At 45.0% G+C, this 25,685-nt stretch overlaps 1 protein-coding gene across 1 annotated transcript in view; it reads left to right on the top strand.

Moving 5' to 3' along the window:
- LOC130367197 (NXPE family member 3-like) overlaps positions 1 to 25,685 on the top strand; it is a 44,356-nt gene that overhangs the window by 17,358 nt on the left and 1,313 nt on the right. Inside the window, 4 exon segments of the mRNA XM_056569601.1 lie at positions 16,834 to 17,325; positions 18,888 to 19,108; positions 21,200 to 21,270; positions 24,302 to 24,505. Coding sequence (XP_056425576.1) covers positions 16,834 to 17,325; positions 18,888 to 19,108; positions 21,200 to 21,270; positions 24,302 to 24,505 — 988 coding nt within the window.

The following is a 25,685-nucleotide window of genomic DNA, read 5'->3' as shown; positions in this document are numbered from 1 at the left end:
TTAAATAGTTTTTGATTAGAATACCACTAAAAAAAAACACAAGGTAGTGCTGGCTACTAAGAAACTATCTATGTGCGTTTGTGGAGAAGAAGAATTTGTTGACTTATCATTAACTATATGGCATAGAAGTACAAAGAGATCATCCAACATATTAATCACTGTGGAGAAGACCGCATACAACATATGAATCACTGTGGAGAAGACCGCATACAACATATTAATCACTGTGGAGAAGACCGCATACAACATATGAATCACTGTGGAGAAGACCGCATACAACATACGAATCACTGTGGAGAAGACCGCATACAACATATGAATCACTGTGGAGAAGACCGCATACAACATATTAATCACTGTGGAGAAAACCGCATACAACATATTAATCACTGTGGAGAAGACCGCATACAACATATGAATCACTGTGGCGAAGACCGCATACAACATATGAACCAATGTGGAGAAGACCGCATACAACATATTAATCACTGTGGAGAAGACCGCATACAACATATGAATCACTGTGGAGAAGACCGCATACAACATATTAATCACTGTGGAGAAGACCGCATACAACATATGAATCACTGTGGAGAAGACCGCATACAACATATGAATCAATGTGGAGAAGACCACATACAACATGTGAATCACTGTGGAGAAGACCGCATACAACATATGAATCACTGTGGAGAAGACCGCATACAACATATGAATCACTGTGGAGAAGACCGCATACAACATATGAATCACTGTGGAGAAGACCACATACAACATATGAATCACTGTGGAGAAGACCGCATACAACATATGAATCACTGTGGAGAAGACCGCATATAACATATGAATCACTGTGGAGAAGACCGCATACAACATATGAATCAATGTGGAGAAGACCGCATACAACATATGAATCACTGTGGAGAAGACCGCATACAACATATGAATCACTGTGGAGAAGACCGCATACAACATATGAATCACTGTGGAGAAGACCGCATACAACATATGAATCACTGTGGAGAAGACCGCATACAACATATGAATCACTGTGGAGAAGACCGCATACAACATATGAATCACTGTGGAGAAGACCGCATACAACATATGAATCACTGTGGAGAAGACCGCATACAACATATGAATCACTGTGGAGAAGACCGCATACAACATATGAATCACTGTGGAGAAGACCGCATACAACATATTAATCACTGTGGAGAAGACCGCATACAACATATGAATCACTGTGGAGAAGACCGCATACAACATATGAATCACTGTGGAGAAGACCGCATACAACATATGAATCACTGTGGAGAAGACCGCATATAACATATGAATCACTGTGGAGAAGACCGCATACAACATATGAATCACTGTGGAGAAGACCGCATACAACATATGAATCACTGTGGAGAAGACCGCATACAACATATTAATCACTGTGGAGAAGACCGCATACAACATATTCTTATAATTTACTATATAGAGTACATATCACATAAAATATAAATTAACGTTATGCCAACGTGTGACTCTTACAGATTGACCTTTCACAAAACACCAAATGCACTGGGACCCTACAACATCAGGGGTGACAAAAAACAGACAATAAGAGTTTGCACCAGTCGTACATCAGTCTCTTCCCATACGGCTGTTGACCTAGGTGTGGAATGTATGTATCTCATCTAATACATAGATGAGATTGACTTTGGACATGCAGGATCCCTTTAAATATTGCAGCACAGTGTGCAGACTGACCCGGCCCCTTTTCTTCTGTACATTTATACGTTGAGTTGTTATGAGTTATCTGCTCACGTTCCTCTAATGTCATTCCTCTACTAGTTCTTATCAGTTCTGTAAGGTACAATGTCCTCAGTGATGAGGCGGAGGTGATAAGTGATCACAGTAGACACCGGTCACATAGAGGACAATGGGGAGGCTGTGGATCTGCTTGGCTGCACTGTGCATGCTTTCTCTCCTTACAGGGGTAAGTCCTCTATATACTGTATAAATACAGGCATCATGTTAGCTTACTGGCTCTGTATACTATTCCACCAGTGTAGGACATAGGAGGTTCAAGGTGTTGGAAAAGGGGGGATTTATTATATTTTTAAAGAAGTACTCCGCCCCTAGACATCTTATTACCTTTCCAAAGAATAGGTGATAAAATGTCTGATCGTTGGGGTCCCGCAGCTGGAACCCCCACTATCTCCCTGCTGCACCCGGCAATCGTCTAGAGCATCAGTTGCAGCGCCGGAGGATCGTGACATCACGGCCACGCCCTGCTCGTGACATCACGATCCATGACCCCTCAATACAAGTCAATACAAGTCTACTGCTGCCACGCAATCGTCTAGAGTATTAGTTGCAGCGCCGGAATACAAGTCAATACAAGTCTACTGCTGCCACACCCCCTCCCATAGACTTTCTCTGAGGGGGCGTGGTCGTGATATCATGAGCGGGGAGTGGCCGTGATGTCACGAGCCTCCGCCCCACATAGCCAGTCATATGGCATGGAGCGAAGTTCAACGAATGTCTGGGGTGCCACAGTCAAGATCCCGGGGGTCCCCAGCGGCAGGACCCCCACGATCAGACATCGTATCCTCTATCCTTTGGATAGGGGATAACATGTCTAGGGGCGGAGTACCCCTTTAAGGTCCTTTTTTTACCAAGTTTCATTAATCTAATATACTTAAAGTAGGCCTGCCAATTACACAACTGTTGACATGTTCTGGGGAACACTCAGACCCTGACCAATCACGAGGACAAGTGGGGAGAGATGTATGCTGCCACATGCTCCTCATTCTGTCTGTTTGGACCTCCTGTGACCTCCTGCTCTGGCTCCCACTTTTCTGGACAAGTGCAAGTGATGGCCCATTTAGCTAATCACGGTGATTGGCTGACCAGACCATCACTTGTGCTTGTCCAGTAAGGTTAGGGCCTGGTGCATTCAGAGGATGGGAAAGTAGTTGGGGCCCCCTATATGACGTCACAGGGGGTCCCAGCAGTCAGACCCTCAGAGGTCAACCACTTATTCCCTATCCTGTAGATAGATGATAAGTGTCTGAAAAGGTTAGTTCCCCAGAGCACCCCTTTACAGTCAGTGCTCAAATAGGCACGTGTGCCAACATTAAATAAACTTTTAAAAGGGACACACAAAGCAGGAATATTTTTGGCTTTTTACCATCCACATATATTGGACAGACCTCTTCCTATACAGTGGGGATCAAAAGTTTGGGCACCCCATTATAAAATTTGTATTAATGTGCATAAAGAAGCCAAGGAAAGATGAAAAAATCTCCAAAAGGCATCAACTTACAGATTAGACATTCTTATAATATGTCAACAAAAGTTACATTTTATTTCCATCATTTACACTTTCAAAATAACATAAAACCAAAAAATGGTGTCTGCAAAAGTTTGGGCACCCTGCAGAGTTAATATCTTGTACTGCCCCCTTTGGCAAGTATCACAGCTTGTAAACGCTTTTTGTAGCCAGCCAAGAGTCTTCCAATTCTTGTTTGAGGTATCTTTGCCCATTCCTCCTTACAAAAGTCTTCCAGTTCTTTTACATTTCTGGGCTGTCTGTCACGCGCTGCTCTTTTAAGGTCTATCCATAGATTTTCAATTATGATGAGGTCAGGAGATTGTGAAAGCCATGGCAAAACCTTCAGTTTACACTTGATGTAATCCCCTGTGGATTTCGAGCTGTGTTTAGGATCGGTATTCATTGTAGAAGCCATCCTCTCTTTAACTTCAGCTGTTTCACAGATGGCATCCAGTTAGCATCCAAAATTTGGTGACATTTTATTGAATCCATTTTTCCTTCTACTCGTGAGATGTTCCCTGTGCCACTGGCTGCAATACAACCCCAAAGCATGATTGATCCACCCCCATGCTTAACAGTTGGACAGATGTTCTTTTCATTAAATTCTGTTCCCCTTCTTCTCCAAATGTACCTTTGCTCATTCCAGCCAAAAAGTTCAATTTTAACCTCATCGGTCCACAGAACTTGTTTCCAAAATGCATCAGGCTTGTCTATCTGTTAATTTGCAAAGTTCAACCCCTGATGTTTGTGGTGAGGACGTAGAAGAGGTTTTCTTCTGATGACTCTTCCATGAAGACCATATTTGCACAAGTATCTCTTTATAGTGGAATAGTGTACCACAACTCCAGTGTCTGCCAGATCTTTCTGGAGGGATTGTGCAGTCAAACGTAGGTTTTGAATTGTTTTTCTCACAATCCTGCAAGCTGTTCTGTCTGATATTTTTCTTGGTCTTCCAGATCTTGCTTTGACTTCCACTGATCCTGATGACTGCCATTTCTTAATGACATTCCGAACAGAGGATATTGACATCTGAAAACATTTTGCTATCTTCTTATAGCCTTCTCCAGCTTTGTGAGCGGCAACTATTTTCAGTTTCAGATTTCTAGACAACTGCTTAGAAGAACCCATGGTGCTGATTGTTGGGGCAAGGTCAGATGAGTTTGGGCATTTAAAGCCTTTGAAATTGAGATCACCTGGTGTTCCCGGATGATGATTGAGAACAATCCATGACACTGGCAGGTCTCAGCTTTGCAAAGGGGGACGTGCATGCTATAAATTCTGCAGGGTGCCCAAACTTTTGCAGATGCCATTTTTTTTTCTGTTATTTTGAAAGTGTAAATGATGGAAATAAAATCTGTAATTTGATGCCTTTTGGAGAGTTTTTCCATCTTTCCTTGACTTCTTTATGCACATTAATACAAAATTTTACCTGGGGTGCCCAATCTTTTGATCCCCACTGTAGAACATAAATTCAAATTTTTGCATGCCACTCAAGTCATCACACAATAAATACATTTTCCTGGGGTCAAGACCACACAGGAGACCTCCTTTATGAATACAGACCCCCAGACCCCCAAAATAAATATACTGCCACAGACCTGACCTCTATATATACAATGTGCCACTTTACTCCCCTGTGCCAAATCCTCCCCCTTTATTACCCCCAATGTCACATCATTTTCCCCTCCCTCCTCTCTCTGACCCCCTGTTGTTACACTATTACAGTATGATGACTGTGTTTGTTTTTAAATACTGTGCTGAAATAAATCATTTAAAGCCTTATTACGGTATAATATTGCTTTTTATTGTGTTTTATAAATTTTTTCATTCTGGAGGGAGTACAGTACTATATTCCGTCATCTAGAAAGATTTGTGAGCCTTTTTTTCCCCTAATAGGGGACACCTCCCAATAGCGGACACTTTTTTCTCCCGTTTAAGTGTCTGCTATTGGGAGAGTCTGCTGTATAGTGTCATAGACCAGACTCCTATATACAGACTACAGACCAGACCCCTATATACAGACTACAGACCAGACCCCTATATACAGACTACAGACCAGACATCCTAAATACATATGGACGCCTAGACCCCTTAAATAAATGTAGTGCCACAGACGGGACCTCTATAACAGACTACAGACCAGACCTTCTAAATAATTAGAGCTCAAGGCCAGATGTCTACACATAGGGCCTCATTTACTAAGAGTGTCGGGTTTTTACTAGTGGGAAAAGATGTTTCAGACTTGCAGGATTCCTCTCTATTTACTACTGAGAAAAGTCGGGAACATTTTCTGACCAGCTTTTTCCAGGTCGATATTTTCAGCCTTTTACCCAAAGGATTTTCTGTGAATTCAATAGTAAATCAATCGGGTTGTGAAACCAGGCCCCTTTTCGGGCCGACCACGCCCCTTTGCGACAGACCATGCCCCTTTTTGAACCAGCAATGCCCCCTTTGTGACAAACCACGCCCCTTTTTTGGCTTTTCACAGTGCAATGTCGGGTTTGTTGGATTTTCCAGGCTCACACTTGCGCAGACTGGCGCAGACATGTCTCAGACACTCTGCGCCAAAATGACCAGACAAAAACTGGTCGGTTTCAGCTTAGTAAATGAGGCCCATAGACTATTAACCAAACCCATTTAAAATAAGAGCAGTGATATGGGGTCTGAATCTAGGGGTCTGCTCTGGCATTGGAAAATAAACATCTGGAATTAGCCATCTGGTCTGATGTCTGAAATCAGGGGTCTGGTTAGGGGTCTGCATTTTTCATTTAGTGGTCTTATTTGGTGTGTGAGTTTATTTAAAGGAGAAAAAAATAATGTATCCCCTATCCACAGGCTGATGGATAAGTAAGGGATCGTGGGGGGGTCTGGAAGCTGGGACCCCCGCTGTCTCTGGAACAGGACCCGGCACTCAGGGAAGAGCACATGCTGCCGACTGCATGCACTCCATTCATTTCTATGGGTGTACCAAAAAGACCCGAGTACAGCACTCGGACATCATCGGACATCATCGGTCTGGGGTCTGTATTAATTTAATGATTTGGTGTAAGGCAAGGAACTTAAAGGGGTAATCCTCTGAAAACATCTTATCCCTTTTCCAAAGGATATGGGGATAAGATCTCCACGATCTCCAGGCCGGCAGCGGCGGCATCCATTTGCGACCTCATGCCACGCCCCCTCCATTCATGTCTATGGGAGGGGGGTGGCGGCTTATATGTAGCTGTTACGCCTCCTCCCATAAACATGAATGGAGGGGGCATGGCGGCCTTTGGATAGGGGATGAGATGTTTTCATTGGAGTACCCCTTTAAAGCTTACCTATCCGATCCAACAACATTTTTTTTAAATATATTACTCCGTACCTAATCCTGACCATGTAAATCAAATGTTTATGTGTCTAGCACCTTTATTCATTTATTTTTATTACACTTTTATTGTAGCTCACTAGCTTAAATTTCTCTCCAAGGGAGGGGTCATGGCCTCACTGTACAGGTCTCCGCCCCCTCCCTCAGTATGTTGTCTGCTCACATCTCCCCAAGCATTAGCAAAACTACAACTCCCAGCTTGTCCTCAATGTCAGGACATGCTGGGAGTTGTAGCTCTGCTAATACTAGAGGAGATGTGAACAGGCATCTGCCCTAGCATTAGCAAAACTACAACTCCCAGAATGTCCCCAGGCAGGGCATGATGAGAGTTGTAGTATTGCTAACCCTTGTCATATAGTATCAGAGCCCCACAGGATGAGTTACAAGAGGGAGACCAGCACCAGGAAGATGGGAAGCATTTGATATGCGGCGGCGGGGGAACATGTGCGTGCAGCAGCGGGCAGCTCTGTGAGTGGCGGCGGGCATGTGAGCAACTCAGTGGGCAGTTCTGTGAGCAGCGGTGGGCATGTGAGCAACTCAGTGGGCAGTTCTGTGAGCAGCGGTGGGCATGTGAGCAACTCAGTGGGCAGTTCTGTGCGTGGTGGCTGAGGGCTGAATAATGTGCGGTGCGAACCCCGGAGCTTCACCAGCAGACATCCGCTGTTCCCCTGTGGGCTCAGCGCTCTGATGTTGTGGAGCTCCGGGGTGGTGAAAACTCCTGCGTCCCTCATAGCTGACAGAATCTGGAGGGACGCAGGAGTTTTCACCACACAAGCAGTCCATGTCTTTACTTACCCTGTATTTACTCCCGGCTACGCGCTTACACAGGCAGAGTGAGTGCCGGGAGCGAGCATACATGCAGCCCTGCCAATCACCACCTGCGTTCATGACGTAGGTGATGACAACTGGACACGGCCGGACTGGTATGTATCTAAGCAGGCAGGGGGGCAGTTTTTTGACTGGCTTTTTCGGCATGAATTAGTGAGAATTTTCTGATGAAAGCAATTGCAAAACGTATTGTTTAGCAATGCTTTACAACAATTCAACAGTTTTGCATCTGACAGTGCCCATTTAAGTTGACTTAGCATTAAATCCTGCAGTCTGAACTGGATGGATAAGATAAGATTGAAAAACAAAACAGGTTGGTTGGCTGTTTAAGACACAGTGGCCCTCCGCATGTTGCAAAACTTCAACTCCCATTATGCCCTGACAGACGTTGGTTGGGAGTTGAAGTTTTGCAACATCTGAAGAGCCACGGTTTGAGACCACTGCTTTTGATGAATACTATGTCACAAAAAGTAGATAAAGGGGGGTATTTATCAATTTCGCCTGTTGACAGTTTCTTTTTACCCTTTTTTTTTTCACTTTGGTTTTCGTGGACATGCGCCAAATTTATCATTTGGTGCAAGTTGTTAGTAATTTTGGCTCAAATGTTGAAATCAGCTGTTCACTAGTGTTGCTCGCGAATATTCGCACTGTGAATTTTATTGCGAATATTTGCAAGTATAGCACTATATATTCGTAATTACGAATATTCAGTTTTTTTTTGTCTCTTTTTTCACAGTACACATCACAGTGATCTCCCCTCTCTGCTTCCAGCTTGTGTGGTGTAAAGAAGGCTCTAATACTACTGTGTGAGACCGCCGGGCTAATTTTCACATATGAAGATTTTTCGCATATGCTAATTTTTATATGCTAATTTTTGCATATGCTAATTTTCGTATATGCAAATTTTTGCATATGCGAAAATAAATCACGAATATTACGAATATGCAAATTTAGCCAATATATGACGAATATTCGTCCATATATTCACGAAATTTTGCAAATTCAAATATGGCCTATGCCGCTCAACACTATTGTTCACAGCGCCTTTTACACAGATCTTACCGCCACAGAGGACGCGTATTTTACCTTGTAGAGCAGCCATTTCGGAGTCCCTCCTGCAGTATATCAGCAAGCGACATGAGTTATTTTCTTTTGTAGGGTTTATAGTCACCATGTGAAATGGATTTTATTATCAACTTGTGTAGTTTTTTTCTTTTTTTTGTTGTTAATTTAGTGCTGTGGTCTTCAACCTGCGGACTTCCAGATGTTGGCTGTCCGGGCATGCTGGGAGTTGTAGTTTTGCAACATCTGGAGGTCGGCAGGTTGGAGACCACTGCTTTAGTGCTTTACCTTTCCTGAACCTGTGCGGCCATGTCCAATGCTGGCTCAGCGGAGGGTGAAGGTTCCTCAGAAACAACTATGTCGCAGGATAGTATTTCGCAGCGCCGGAGGCGTCGCTGCTTTCACAAAAAAACATTTTTAATGTATTTTGACGCCTTTACATTTTCTGACATTGCTAAGTGTGTTTTCCATGTGCAAAATTTATTGGCGGGGATTTGCTCCCAAAAAAACTGGATTTGCGCCAAAATTGCGCCAAAGATTGATTGGTGCAAATGATGAATTACTGACTAAAGTTAAAATCACACACAGGACCGTGTGATTTTAAGAAAGTTGTAAAAATGACAGTGGAGAAGATGCGCCAAACTTTGGCGCAAAAAGACACTGCGCCAAAGTATCGTGCCAAAGTTACGTGGAAAAAAAAAACACATAAATCCTTTGATAAATACCCCCCAAAGTCTCTAGGTTCCCCAGGTCTGACTGACAACTGGGCTTCACCTGCCGATAGAACACTGTCTGTAGGGACACAGCCCCTTGTCAAGGACATAACCCTAGTAATCCTCAGTCCTTCATAAAAGCAGAACCAGGGCTTACTGTTTAACCAGAAATAAAGCTGTTCGCTCTGAAGTGACGTTGACTAAAGTCGTAACATTACAGGGTGGAGATGAAGGTGGGGTGGGGGGGGGGGGGGGGAGTATGGTGGAAGAGCCCTGGGTCTATGGGCCACTCAATCCACTTTTGAAAGTAGCTTAAAAAAATGTTGTAATATTTTTTATAAAAAATATTTACATATTTACTTATTTAAATGTATTTATTTTTATTTATTTGTTTATGTATGTATGTATTTATTTATGTATTTGTTTATTTATTTATTTTATTTATTTATGTGTGTATGTATGTATGTATGCATTTATTTATTTGTTTATTTATGTATTTATTTATGCATTTATTTATGTATTTGTTTATTTATTTATTTATTTATTTTATTTATTTGTGTATGCATGTATTTATTTATTTATTTGTTTATTTATGTATTTATTTATGTATTTGTTTATTTATTTATTTATTTATTTTATTAATTATTTATTTTTATTCTGAATCAATTAAATCAGTAACCAAAAAATACTGATACCAAAAGTCTACATAACCTTTCACGTACTACGAGGCTTTGCCATGGACAGTTCTGGTCTCGTCCCATCTGTGTTTGTGAATCCTTATCCCATAGCTACACACAAGGGATCTGCAGAGTTCAGAGTTCTCCTATATGAGTAATTCGTTCACCTTCGACCTGTCTCTACACTGTTTTATGATCAGACTTCTCTGTATCTAAAGTGACTGACTACAGCCGCTCTCCGCTACTTAACTCCTTAACCCTTTAATGATGCAGCCTTGTTTTGACTTTGAGGACGCAAACAGTTTACATTTTTGCGTTTTTTTCCCTCCTCTCCTATTAGGCTGGGTTCACACCACGTTTTTGCAATACAGTTCCCATTTACATTTTAAATTTGAAAACCGTACAGAACCGCATTGAAAACCGTATGCATTGACTCTCCATTGAAAACCGTATGCCAAAAGATGCATCCGGTTGTGTCTGTTTGCATCCTGTACGGTTTTGTCGGTTTTTCTCACGTACCCAAAACCGTATTGAAACGTATATGTTTATTTTATTTTTTTTACATGGGAGTTAATGGGAATCATGCAGAACCGTACAGAACCGTATGTGCGTACGAGTCAATCCGGTTTGCACCATCTAGTTTTTGACTTTACACAGTTTTTTTCTTAGAGTTTTTTTTTTTCATAATAGAATGAAAAGTTTAAAACAAAAGAGTTTTTTTTTCTTAGAAAAACGAATGCAATGCAACCGAACATCATTTTTCAAACCATATACGGTTTTCCACCTTATACAGATTAAAATTTGTACACATACATTTTGATACAGTTTAGTACGGTTTTGAGGAATCTGTTTCTTATCAAAAACCTGACACTGGAGCGGTATTGCAAAAACGTAGGGTGAACCCAGCCTAACTCCTTAAAAATGTTACCTACAGACAAATATTAGGTTTGTTTTATGTGGAAACAACTATACAGTAGTTTGTGATGGCATCACTTATTTTACAAAAAAAAATAACTAAATAAATTAGTAATTGCGGGGAAAAATAAAAAGAAAAAAGGTATTTTGCTAATTTTGGGGGTTCTGTTTATACACAGTGCACTTTACGGTTAAAATGACACCTTATCTTTACTCTGTTGGTCCATACATTTACAACAATACTCAATTTATAAAGGTTTTATTTAATTTTACATCTTTCAAATGAATGATCCTTCTTTGTAAGAACATTTTTGTGCTTTAAATTGTCATCTTTTGACCCCTATAACTTTTATATTTTTCCATATACAGGGCTGTATGAGGGTAATTTTTTGTGCCATAATCTGTAGATTGGTACCATTTGTTTTTTGAAGAGACTTTTATATCATACTGTATCATTTTTAATAAATTTTTTAATTAAGTGACCAAAAATGCTCAATTCTGGACTTTGGTATATTTTTATGTTTCTGCCATTCACCATGCAGTATCATTTCAATAGTTTAAAACATTGTTGCTCGCAGTGTTACCACAAATGTTTATTTTTGTTTATATTATTTTATTTTTAACTTTGAAAAGGGGGTATTTTTTTTTACAAGGGAAGGGGCTTATCCACATTTATTACATTTTTATATATATGTATGGCTTTGCACTGAGGCTGTATGGCACTGTACTGAGGCTGTATGGCACTGTATTGAGGATGTATGGCACTGCTCTGAGGCTGTGTGGCACTGTATTGAGGCTGTGTGGCACTGTATTGAGGCTGTGTGGCACTGTATTGAGGCTGTGTGGCACTGTACTGAGGCTGTATGGCACTGTATTGAGGATGTATGGCACTGCTCTGAGGCTGTGTGGCACTGTATTGAGGCTGTGTGGCACTGTACTGAGGCTGTGTGGCACTGTATTGAGGCTGTGTGGCACTGTATTGAGGCTGTATGGCACTGTACTGAGGCTGTATGTCTTTGCACTGAGGCTGTATGGCACTGTACTGAGGTTGTATGTCTTTGCACTGAGGCTGTGTGCCACTGCTCTGAGGCTGTGTGGCACTGTACTGAGGTTGTATGGCACTGTACTGAGGCTGCATGGCACTGTGCTGAGGCTGTGTGGCACTGTACTGAGGATGTATGGCACTGCACTGAGGCTGTGTGGCACTGTACTGAGGCTGTGTGGCACTGTACTGAGGATGTATGGCACTGCACTGAGGCTGTGTGGCACTGTACTGAGGATTTATGGCACTGCACTGAGGCTGTGTGGCACTTTACTGAGGATGTATGGCACTGCACTGAGGTTGTGTGGCACTGTACTGAGGCTGTGTGGCACTGTACTGAGGTTGTGTGGAACTGTACTGTGGCTGTGTGGCACTGTACTGAGGCTGTGTGGCACTGTACTGAGGCTGTATGGCACTGTACTGAGGCTGTGTGGCACTGTACTGAGGCTGTGTGGCACTGTACTAAGGCTGTGTGGCACTGTATTGAGGCTTTGTGGCACTGTACTGAGGCTGTGTGGCACTGTACTGATGATGTATGGCACTGCACTGAGGCTGTGTGGCACTGTACTGAGGCTGTGTGGCACTGTACTGAGGCTGTGTGGCACTGAACTAAGGCTGTGTGGCACTGAACTAAGGCTGTGTGGCACTGTACTAAGGCTGTGTGGCACTAAACTGAGGCTGTGTGGCACTGCACTGAGGCTGTGTGGCACTGTACTAAGGCTGTGTGGCACTGTACTGAGGATGTATGGCACTGCACTGAGGCTGTGTGGCACTGTACTGAGGCTGTGTGGCACTGTACTGAGGCTGTGTGGCACTGTACTGAGGCTGTGTGGCACTGTACTGAGGATGTATGGCACTGCACTGAGGCTGTGTGGCACTGTACTGAGGCTGTGTGGCACTGTACTGAGGATGCATGGCACTGCACTGAGGCTGTGTGGCACTGCACTGAGGCTGTATGACACTGTACTGAGGATGTATGGCACTGTACTGAGGCTGTATGGCATTGTACTGAGGTTGTATGTCTTTGCACTAAGGCTGTGTGGCACTGTACTGAGGTTGTGTGGCACTGTACTGAGGTTGTGTGGCACTGTACTGAGGATGTATGGCACTGCACTGAGGCTGTGTGGCACTGTACTGAGGCTGTGTGGCACTGTACTGAGTCTGTGTGGCACTGTATTGAGGCTGTGTGGCACTGTACTGAGGATGTATGGCACTGTACTGAGGCTGTATGGCATTGTACTGAGGTTGTATGTCTTTGCACTAAGGCTGTGTGGCACTGTACTGAGGCTGTGTGGCACTGTACTGAGGATGTATGGCACTGCACTGAGGTTGTGTGGCACTGTACTGAGGCTGTGTGGCACTGTACTGAGGCTGTATGGCACTGTACTGAGGATGTATGGCACTGTACTGAGGCTGTATGGCATTGTACTGAGGTTGTATGTCTTTGCACTAAGGCTGTGTGGCACTGTACTGAGGCTGCGTGGCACTGTACTGAGGCTGTGTGGCACTGTACTGAGGATGTATGGCACTGCACTAAGGCTGTGTGGCACTGTATTGAGGCTGTGTGGCACTGTACTGAGGTTGTGTGGCACTGTACTGAGGCTGTGTGGCACTGTACTGAGGCTGTGTGGCACTATATTGAGGCTTGTGGCACTGCACTGAGGCTTTGTGGCACTGTACTGAGGATGTATGGCACTGTACTGAGGCTGTGTGGCACTGTACTGAGGTTGTGTGGCACTGCACTGAGGCTGTGTGGCACTGTACTGAGGCTGTGTGGCACTACACTGAGGATGTATGGCACTGTACTGAGGCTGTGTGGCACTGTACTGAGGCTGTGTGGCACTGTACTGAGGCTGTGTGGCACTGTATTGAGGCTGTGTGGCACTGCACTGAGGATGTATGGCACTGTACTGAGGCTGTGTGGCACTGTACTGAGGATGTATGGCACTGTACTGAGGCTGTGTGGCACTGTACTGAGGCTGTGTGGCACTGCACTGAGGATGTATGGCAATGTACTGAGGCTGTGTGGCACTGTACTGAGGCTGTGTGGCACTGTACTGAGGCTGTGTGGCACCGTACTGAGGCTGTGTGGCACCGTACTGAGGCTGTGTGGCACCGTACTGAGGCTGTGTGGCACCGTACTGAGGCTGTGTGGCACCGTACTGAGGCTGTGTGGCACCGTACTGAGGCTGTGTGGCACCGTACTGAGGCTGTGTGGCACTGCACTGAGGCTATGTGGCACTGCACTGAGGCTGTATGACACTGTACTGAGGATGTATGGCACTGTACTGAGGCTGTATGGCATTGTACTGAGGTTGTATGTCTTTGCACTAAGGCTGTGTGGCACTGTACTGAGGTTGTGTGGCACTGTACTGAGGTTGTGTGGCACTGTACTGAGGATGTATGGCACTGTATTGAGGCTGTGTGGCACTGTATTGAGGCTGTATGGCACTGTACTGAGGCTGTATGTCTTTGCACTGAGGCTGTATGGCACTGTACTGAGGTTGTATGTCTTTGCACTGAGGCTGTGTGCCACTGCTCTGAGGCTGTGTGGCACTGTACTGAGGTTGTATGGCACTGTACTGAGGCTGCATGGCACTGTGCTGAGGCTGTGTGGCACTGTACTGAGGATGTATGGCACTGCACTGAGGCTGTGTGGCACTGTACTGAGGCTGTGTGGCACTGTACTGAGGATGTATGGCACTGCACTGAGGCTGTGTGGCACTGTACTGAGGATTTATGGCACTGCACTGAGGCTGTGTGGCACTTTACTGAGGATGTATGGCACTGCACTGAGGTTGTGTGGCACTGCACTGAGGCTGTGTGGCACTGTACTGAGGTTGTGTGGAACTGTACTGTGGCTGTGTGGCACTGTACTGAGGCTGTGTGGCACTGTACTGAGGCTGTATGGCACTGTACTGAGGCTGTGTGGCACTGTACTGAGGCTGTGTGGCACTGTACTAAGGCTGTGTGGCACTGTATTGAGGCTTTGTGGCACTGTACTGAGGCTGTGTGGCACTGTACTGATGATGTATGGCACTGCACTGAGGCTGTGTGGCACTGTACTGAGGCTGTGTGGCACTGTACTGAGGCTGTGTGGCACTGAACTAAGGCTGTGTGGCACTGAACTAAGGCTGTGTGGCACTGTACTAAGGCTGTGTGGCACTAAACTGAGGCTGTGTGGCACTGCACTGAGGCTGTGTGGCACTGTACTAAGGCTGTGTGGCACTGTACTGAGGATGTATGGCACTGCACTGAGGCTGTGTGGCACTGTACTGAGGCTGTGTGGCACTGTACTGAGGCTGTGTGGCACTGTACTGAGGCTGTGTGGCACTGTACTGAGGATGTATGGCACTGCACTGAGGCTGTGTGGCACTGTACTGAGGCTGTGTGGCACTGTACTGAGGATGCATGGCACTGCACTGAGGCTGTGTGGCACTGCACTGAGGCTGTATGACACTGTACTGAGGATGTATGGCACTGTACTGAGGCTGTATGGCATTGTACTGAGGTTGTATGTCTTTGCACTAAGGCTGTGTGGCACTGTACTGAGGTTGTGTGGCACTGTACTGAGGTTGTGTGGCACTGTACTGAGGATGTATGGCACTGCACTGAGGCTGTGTGGCACTGTACTGAGGCTGTGTGGCACTGTACTGAGTCTGTGTGGCACTGTATTGAGGCTGTGTGGCACTGTACTGAGGATGTATGGCACTGTACTGAGGCTGTATGGCATTGTACTGAGGTTGTATGTCTTTGCACTAAGGCTGTGTGGCACTGTACTGAGGCTGTGTGGCACTGTACTGAGGATGTATGGCACTGCACTGAGGCTGTGTGGCACTGTACTGAGGCTGTGTGGCACTGTACTGAGGCTGTATGGCACTGTACTGAGGATGTATGGCACTGTACTGAGGCTGTATGGCATTGTACTGAGGTTGTATGTCTTTGCACTAAGGCTGTGTGGCACTGTACTGAGGCTGCGTGGCACTGTACTGAGGCTGTGTGGCACTGTACTGAGGATGTATGGCACTGCACTAAGGCTGTGTGGCACTGTATTGAGGCTGTGTGGCACTGTACTGAGGTTGTGTGGCACTGTACTGAGGCTGTGTGGCACTGTACTGAGGCTGTGTGGCACTATATTGAGGCTTGTGGCACTGCACTGAGGCTTTGTGGCACTGTACTGAGGATGTATGGCACTGTACTGAGGCTGTGTGGCACTGTACTGAGGTTGTGTGGCACTGCACTGAGGCTGTGTGGCACTGTACTGAGGCTGTGTGGCACTACACTGAGGATGTATGGCACTGTACTGAGGCTGTGTGGCACTGTACTGAGGCTGTGTGGCACTGTACTGAGGCTGTGTGGCACTGTACTAAGGCTGTGTGGCACTGTATTGAGGCTGTGTGGCACTGCACTGAGGATGTATGGCACTGTACTGAGGCTGTGTGGCACTGTACTGAGGATGTATGGCACTGTACTGAGGCTGTGTGGCACTGTACTGAGGCTGTGTGGCACTGCACTGAGGATGTATGGCAATGTACTGAGGCTGTGTGGCACTGTACTGAGGCTGTGTGGCACTGTACTGAGGCTGTGTGGCACCGTACTGAGGCTGTGTGGCACCGTACTGAGGCTGTGTGGCACCGTACTGAGGCTGTGTGGCACCGTACTGAGGCTGTGTGGCACCGTACTGAGGCTGTGTGGCACCGTACTGAGGCTGTGTGGCACCGTACTGAGGCTGTGTGGCACTGTACTGAGGCTGTGTATTGAGGCTGTAAGGCTCAGTACTTAGTCTCTATTGGGCTTAGCCAATTGCATAAAACGTTCCCATAACCCTCTGCTGCTTTATATAATTCATCATTCCTGTTCTTCTGCATACATAACGTTTGTCTAACATCCATCTTCAGTTGATCTACAGTATAAACTTGAGAGAAGTTTCCGTGAGGGTGCACAGTCAATCGGCAAGAACAACCACAGCACCATGGCCAAAGACAACCCGGCTGGACGAGGAGCTTCACAGTCTCTTGAAGTTGACAGAATGGTCACTGCCCCCGGTCAAAACCGATCTGGAATTTTCTACCCACCCAAAGAAATCAGTTTTTTTCTTGCCCCATCCTCGCTCCATCTATGTTGTGGGGGAGATATTGGAGGTCCTCATCATGGCCAAGGACCACAAAGGTCGAGCTAAGAGGTATGGTGGAGATTTTATTCATGCCAAGCTTCATTCTCCAAGACTTAAAGCTGGTGTGAGCGGATCTGTGATCGACCATCGCAATGGATCCTACACGGCCATCTTTATTCTTCAGTGGCCGGGGCAGACCATGGTCTCCATAAAGCTCATGCACTCCAGTGAAGCCATCGCCATTCTGCATGAGAAAAGGATCACACGGCCAGACAAGGTAAAGTGATCCTGGAAGCTACCCCGATGAGTGATCTAAGGGTTAATTTACTAATATATGTATAGTGTCAGTGGGCGCATGCCTCGTCTCTAGGGGGAACTTGGTCTATGCCCACAATGTACTCGATATGATAACCAACAGGGACGTGCACATAGACTCAAAAGGGGGCTTGAGCCCCTGTGATTTTAATGCACCAGCCCTATAATGAAGAAAGTCCAGCTCACCTCTCCTGATCCGGTGCACGGACCGATGCCCGGCTGGGCACCAAACAGCAAGAAAAAAGGCAGGAGGTCCAGCACTTCGGCAACAAGCAGCTTTATTGAAGATTCGACACACAGTAAAAGCGGTAGGCAGACGCGTTTCGAGTGCATGCGCTCTTCCTCGGTCACCGAGGAAGAGCGCATGCGCTTGAAACGCGTCTGACTACCGCTTTTACTGTGCGTCGAATCTTCAATAAAGTTGCTTGTTACCGAAGTACTGGACCTCCTGCCGTTCTTCTACCTGCCCTATAATGCCCTCACTCATTGGGACTGACAAGGTTTTTACAAACATTTTTTTATAGGAAATGACCCTGCCCCCCCCCCCCCCCCCACAAATGTCTGCGCACATCACTGATAACCAATATTCTACACAGTGTTTTGAGTTTTTTTTTTTTTGGAACACTGATCTCAGTTGGTGAATGAAAGTAATGCCATAACCCCTGGTGGTCTTGGGTCATAGAGCAGGGGGTCATGATCATGTCTGAGGGTAACAGTAAAACTTGATTGAGTATTTTTATCTGAGATATTTATGGTATATTTTTCGTATATTTTTTCTGATATTTGGTCCTTCTGGGAATCCTACCTGCGAGGAGATTGTGGGTCACCTGGACCTTCCATTTGGCCATGCGGTGGCAGCCCACAGCGGAGCCTTTCACAGTGGTGGTCATAAATAAAAACTTAGACTAAACAGTCAAAAGGAAGCACCACATTTGTCAAAATGGATCAAATCTGGCCCATGTTTAGACTGTGTAATCTAAGTTTACATCATCTGTTAGATGGCATAAAGGGGTACTCCACTGGCCAGCGTTTGGAACATTTAGTTCTAAACGTTGCGTGCGCGCACTGCTGGGGGTCGGCCATGCCCCCTCGTGACATTAGGCCACGCCTCTCAATGCAAGTCTATGGGAGGAGCGTGACATCATGAGGGGGCATGGCCAACACCCGGAGCGTGCACACAGCATTCAAAACTAAATGTTACGAATGCTGATTAGTGGAGTACCCCTTTAAATTGTATGTAAAATTTTAGGGAACCCAGGTTCCCAATTAAGCCCTGCCCCTTTAAAGAAACCACACCTATTTTCTAGTAAGACATACCCCTTTGTCAAGTGAAGTGCAAAAGTGTCTAAACATATCAGAAATGTAGTGCAAGTGATTTATTTATCCAACCTAACGCCTTTGTCCCACATAAAAGGCATTGTGGGATACACGTGACCCCCCCCCCCCCAGGGTTACCGCGGTTACACGCCGCTGCAGTTGATGTTTAACCCTATTATGTCCTGTTTGTCGTTATCTTTGGTCCAGGTTTTCTTTAAAGGCTATTTTGTGCAAAATGGGACAGAAGAATTGGTGGAATGTAACTTTAACCTCCCCGGACAAGACGTCTGCGAATATTATGATTTACAAAATGAAGAAAAATGGGTGTGTCAGAGGCCGAAAACACTACCATGTGACGCCTACAGGGACCATTCCACTGGGGGGAGTCGGAACATACTAAATAAGAAAGAGCACCAGTTCTTCTCAAGGTAAGTCATTGGCTTATTCTGTTCTAGCTCATTTAGCAGGATACGTTCCGCTCAGCCCTGGGGGAAGCACAGAGGCTCTGTGGGTAGCACTGATACTTCGCTGGGTGCAAGGAGTTTGTATGTTCTCCTCATACTTGAGTTGGTTTCCCCCCAAGTACTTGCTTTTCTGGCACACTTCAAAAAAACATGACTTACCAAGAAATCTGCCCTAAAGGGGGATTTATTTGAAAAATAGGAAAAGGGGGGGTGATTAAAATTTTTATTAGGGAGGATTTTTAAAAATTATTAAAGGGGTACTCTGCCCCTAGACATCCTATCCCCTATCTAAAGGATAGGGGATAAGATGTCAGATCGTGGGGGTCCCGCCGCTGGGGACCCCCACAATATAGCATGCAGCACCCACCTGAAACTGCACCCGGAAACGCTGGAGGCTCTGGCTCCCGACCACGGGGACGGAAGATCGTGACATCACGACTCCGCCCCCGTGTGACATGACGCCCCGCCCCCTCAATGCCAGTCTATGAGAGCCCCCAGCGTTTCCGGGCGCAGTTTCAGGTGGGTGCTGCATGCTATATTGCGGGGGTCCCCAGCGGCGGGACCCCCACGATCTGACATCTTATCCCCTATCCTTTGGCTTGCATAGATCAGTGTACCGCTACTGTAATCTGTGTCAGTGGTTAAAGGAGTGCTCTGGGATATGAAAACTTATCCCCTAACCTAAGGATGGGGCTAAGTCTTAGATCGTTGGGGGTCCGACCGATGGGACTCCCGCAATCTCCTGCAAAATAGAATGTGTCAACCAAAACACAAAGCAACGGCTGACATGCCCCCTCAATGCACACTATGGGAGAGCCGGACACTGCCGAATGCAGCGCTCCAGCTTTCCCATAGAGTTGTATAGAGGGGGCCCCTTCCGTCGGACTGCCGGGGCCCCGTACAGGAGATCTGAAACTTATCTTCTACCCTTAGGATAGGAGATAAGTTTCCAGATCCCGGAGTACTCCTTTAAAATGTAAATGTTAAAAAGTAAAATCACTCTCCCCTTCACATCACTGATCTTGTCCTGAACAGGCAGAAGGGGAGCGAGGATCAGGGACAGTAGCTCTGCTTCAAAGAGTGTCACAAGACATCACAGGAAGCAGAGCTGATATGGAGAGATCTGTGCAGTATGACTAAAAACATTATGTTACCAAGTTGCTTTTTTGTACTTTTTGACACCACAAACTGGTTGTTTCTTTTCCTGGAAAACCCTTTTAAGTGCCATTTGGACAAGGACTGATGTGAGCAAAGAATATACAGTGCAAGCTATATAAAAGCATAACTCCAGCGTCACTCTCCTTACTGTTCTGCGAGTTCCGTGCATGAGTCCTATTAAAAAAGGGTTTGTGCACAGAACTCACTTGGAGTAGTACAGATGGCAAAGCAGGAAGAGCTTTGGAGAACAGATGAGAGAGCAACACTAGTATTACACTTTTAGGGTACGTTCACACGGGCGGATTTTTTTGTGGGTCTCCCACTGCGTATTTGAAAGGGGACCGTACCGCAGACCCTACCGACATCAATGGGGCTTGCGGTGGATTTTCGCAGCGTAAAATCTGCTGCAGACAGCTGAGAAGAGCCCGCCCCCTTTCAAGTACGCAGCGGGAAACCCGCAAAAAAATCCACCCGTGTGAACGTACCCTTAGAGTATAAATCTATACACATTGCGATGCAGCATCTTTTCAATACAATAACCCTGAAATGTTGCATTATTTATTTATTTACTTTTATACATTATTCTCCAATAATAGCTAATGCTGCACTATATAAGCAAACAATATATTATAGAAAAATATTCCAGCCCAATGGTGACTATATAAACGGTATTAAAGCATTACTTTATGTCTCTCTGCCTTTGTCTCAATTCTACAGCCCCCTTACACTCTTGTGCCTGGGTAACAGGCCCTTGAAGAGGTTATGCAGCACCACCCTGTCCGCAGGTTGTGTGTGGTATTACAACTTGGATCCACTCACGCTAATGGAACTGAGCTGTAAGACCACACACCTACTGCATCCCAGAACTGGTGTAAAACGTTCTCTTTTCCCCACAAGGTCATTGATTGAACAAGAAATCTCATCCAGAGTCAAGCCTTTTAATGTTCTTCCTAAGAAGAATGTCAAAGGTATGTTCTGTCCATCTATTTATCCATCTATCTATTTATCTATCTATCTCATATCTATCTATCTATGTCATATCTATCTATCTCATATCTATTTATCTATCTATATCATACCTATCTATCTCATATATATTTCATATCTATCTATCTATCTATCTATCTATCTCATATCTATCTATCTTATATCTATTTCATATCTATCTATCTCATATCTATCTATCTTATATCTATCTATCTATCTATCTATCTAGACAAAAGAAAAGTAACAACAGCACTCAAGCAAAAATAATGTCCAATAGAAGGGTGCAAGCAACTGAAAAGAATGAAGTCCATCAATTCTTCTGCATCAATAAAAATGAGAGCCAGTGCAGCTCTCCATAAAGTGAAAAAAGGGTAAATTTATTCTATCAAAAAATGTGAAAAAGCTGCTACGTTTCGATCCTCTTCAGGATCTTTTTCAAGCCTGAAAAAGATCCTGGAGAGGATCGAAACGTTGCTGCTTTTTCACATTTTTTTGAAATAATAAATTTACCCTTTTTTTACTTTATGGAGAGCTGCACTGGCTCTCATTTTTTATCTATCTATCTATCTATATATCTATAGGTAGATATATATAAACGGGATGAGTATTTAACTCAGGGAGAGTTCACCACTCCTGGTGTGACGGAGCTTTCAAGGGCCACTAAGCACTCCGCAGGCATTCTGGGTAGGGGAATATGCAAATCAGCTCATTACATAACCTTCTCAGGCGATGTTCCATGGTATCAGCTTAGCTCCAGTTACGGAATATAAAAAGCTAATCGGGATTAATACCAAGCCAGAACTCTCTCTCCAGAAGGAAAGAGTACCCATCTGCAGACAGCTGTTTTGGGGTTCTTGCCCCTCGTCAGTACAGAGGAGGGTGACCTGGCTTGGCTGAGATGAGGGGCCTTAGACCAACTACTGCTTAGTGGCCCTTGAAAGCTCCGTCACACCAGTAGTGGTGAACTCTCCCTGAGTTAAATACTCATCCCGTTTAGTTGGTCTAAGGCCCCTCATCTCAGCCAAGCCAGGTCACCCTGCTCTGTACTGACGAGGGGCAAGAACCCTAAAACAGCTGTCTGCAGATGGGTATTCTTTCCTTCTGGAGAGAGAGTTCTGGCTTGGCATTAATCCCGATTAGCTTTTTATATTCTGGAACTAAGCTGATACCAGGGAACATCGCCTGAGAAGGTGATGTAATGAGCTGATTTGCATATTCCCCTATATATATATATATATATATATATATATATATATATATATATATATATATATATATATATATATATAATATCTATATAATATCTATATAATATCTATCTATCTCATATCTATCTATCCACTCCCCAATACTTCACTCAACACTAGAGATCAGCGAATTTACAATGATTTGATTTGTCACAAACTTCTCAGCTCGGCAGTTGATGACTTTAGCCTGCATAAATTAGTTCAGCTTTCAGGTGCTCCGGTGGGCTGGAAAAGGTGCATACAGTCCTAGGAGAGAGTCTCCAACCACCGGAGCACCTGAAAGCTGAACTAATTTGTGCAGGATAAAGACAGCAACTGCCGAGCCGAGAAGTTTGTGACGAATCACTGTAAATTCGCTCATCTCTAGTCAACACCAATATCCATTCTGTCTGACAGCTACAACTACCTCTAGTCCACAATTACCTACGTTACAGCTACTACCAACCAGGCCTACACATACACAACCTTTGATCTCCAAAAAGAAAGGGATTATTTCTTCTTCAGTTACAAAACTCCAAACCTGCTGCTACTCCCAAAAAAAGAATCATTTTTGGAACACTTGGAAAAAGCCAATGTGTCTTCCGTTACCTCTGTGAGCATGTTAACACCGGCAGGCGTCTGTTAACAATCAGGGATATTTTATGCCGCTTGATTTTACTATTAAAAAGCCTATAAAATCCGCTAGTGCAGTGTGTCATAAACAAACTTTTAGTTACTATGGGTTACCACAGGTTGTCGGAACTTTAACATTACCTTAACCTAGAACCTGTTCACTGTGACCAAACTTTTTCTTAAAAAGTTGGCAAGCCGGCCAGCCGAAGTATTGAAAATGTCGCTCAACTCTACCCTTTAAAGGGGTACTCCACTGGCCAGTGTTCGGAACATTTACTTCTGAACGTTGGCCAGTGGATTACCCTTTTAACGGGGTACTCCGGCCCTAAGACATCTTATCCCCTATCCAAAGGATTGGGGATAAGATGTCTGACTGTGGGGGTCCAGCCGCTGGGGACCCCCACAATCTTGCATTCGGCACCCACCTCTTTGAGCTGCACGCCGCGCTGCCAGCTCACAACTGCCGGGTGCTGACCACCAGGCCCCCGCTATGCAAGTCTATGGGAGGGGGTGTGACGGCCCCCACTATGCAAGTCTATGGGAGGGGGCATGACGGCCGTCTCGCCCCTTCCCATAGACTTGCATAGCGGGAGTGGGGTGTGGCATCACATGGGGACGGAGTCATGATGTCATACCCCGCCCCCTCTATGCAAGTCTATGGGAGGGGGCGTGATGGCCCCTCCCATAGACTTGCATAGCAGGGGCCGTCATGCCCCCTCCCATAGACTTGCATAGCGGGGGCGGGGAATGACATCACACGGGGGAGGAGTCGTCACATCACGATACTCCGGCCCCGTGGATGGCACCCGGCAGTTTGTGAGCTGGCAGCGTGGGGTGCAGCTCAAAGAGATGGGTGCTGAATACAAGATTGCGGGGGTCCCCAGCGGCAGGGGTCCCCAGCGGCGGGACCCCCACGGTAATAAATTGTATCCCCTATCCTTTGGGGCTAAGATGTCTTAGGGCCGGAGTACACCTTTAATATTTGTGAAATGGCTTCATCAGGGGTTGAATCTAAAAAAATGCAAAAAATGTATGTCAATCCTTTCAAACTTCCTGTTTAGGTTTTAAATATTGTAATATGGAATAATTGTTTGGGGATGTAATAGGAATATGTTTTTTTTTTTTTTTTTTTTTTTTTTACTAACAACTGAAGTCGTAGGGCCCTGTATATCCGGGCTGAAGAATCCAAACCCCTCAGGATTTTATTATAAAGACACTTGGACGTCCCTCCTCTGCTCCAATCAAGAGTTCAACATACCCACTAAAGTAGCCGAATGCCTCGCTGGGAAAATGGTCTACATGTTCGGAGACTCCACCCTGCGCCAGTGGTGGGAATATCTAGTGAAGTTTGTCCCAAGTAGGTGATGATTGTACTAAAGAAAGTAGGGGGTTATATGTGAACATGTTGAGAATAAGGGGACAAGCTGAGGCCGTACAGGAAGCAGCCACCAGAATCTGCCCCCCCCCCCCAAAGACTACTTACCTAGGTCTCTTTAAAGAGAATCGGACACCCTGTTTACCCACAATAATCCCAATATACTGGGGTATAGTGCTGGTAAACAGCTTTACAAAGAAGGATCAATTACTTAAATCTTCAGTATATGCTGAGTTCTGGACAGAGAATATGGAGAAGGCGGGGAAGCTGGGTGAGCCAACGCATCGGAAGATTACAGTGCCGGAACTCAGCATATACTGAATGAATTCAAGTGAGTAAAGCTGTTTTTGTAAAGCTGTTTACCCTCACAATAACACAGTATATTTGGCTTAGTGCGAGTCAACAAGATGTCAGATTCTCTTTAAGAGTGTGCTCCTAATCTCAGCTCATTGCCAGTATAAAAGACACATTGGACCCAAATATTGTACTTATTGATAAGGGATTAAATATGTAATTTTTGGAGTAAAAGTACCCTTCGGGGTAGGGTCATTAGCTTGGCTGAAAGAGTAAGCTAAAAGAGTCAGTCAGGGTAAGACCAGGTGAGGGGCATAATAGCCAATGGGTGGTGGTTCTCAAGAGGCCTATGTGTAAGGAGAGATGGCATAAATTAGTGATAGAGCCGCTGATTGAAACAACACATTAATATATATATATATATATATATATATATATATATATATATATATATATATATACAGCAACAGAAGAATGCAGCAGCACACTGCCAGCACAAGGATATAGGTGCAACATGAATATGTAGATAAAACATGGAGAGCTATACAGCTATGGTGTAATAGATGCAAATGTGAAACTATGAAATAGTGAGGCACTTAGCTCCCAAATTTGTCTCCGCCGGCGGTCAAATAGCTTGGACCGTCCCACCGCGATAAGGTAGCCTCCTGGGACGGACCCTACACTGTGAATATGCCTCTGTGTGAACAGTTCAGTAAGCATGGCAGGATCTGGAACATCCAAGACACCTTATATACACACCTGATAGAGGTGGGTGGGGTGCAAGGCCAACATGGAGGTAGCCACTCCCCCGTATGTGCAACATAGCTCTCCATGTTTTAACTGCATATTCATGTTGCACCTATATCCT

The sequence above is a fragment of the Hyla sarda genome, chromosome 4, assembly GCF_029499605.1.
Source record: "Hyla sarda isolate aHylSar1 chromosome 4, aHylSar1.hap1, whole genome shotgun sequence".
Lineage (NCBI taxonomy): Eukaryota > Metazoa > Chordata > Amphibia > Anura > Hylidae > Hyla > Hyla sarda.
This window is presented reverse-complemented; position numbering and strand designations above follow the sequence as displayed.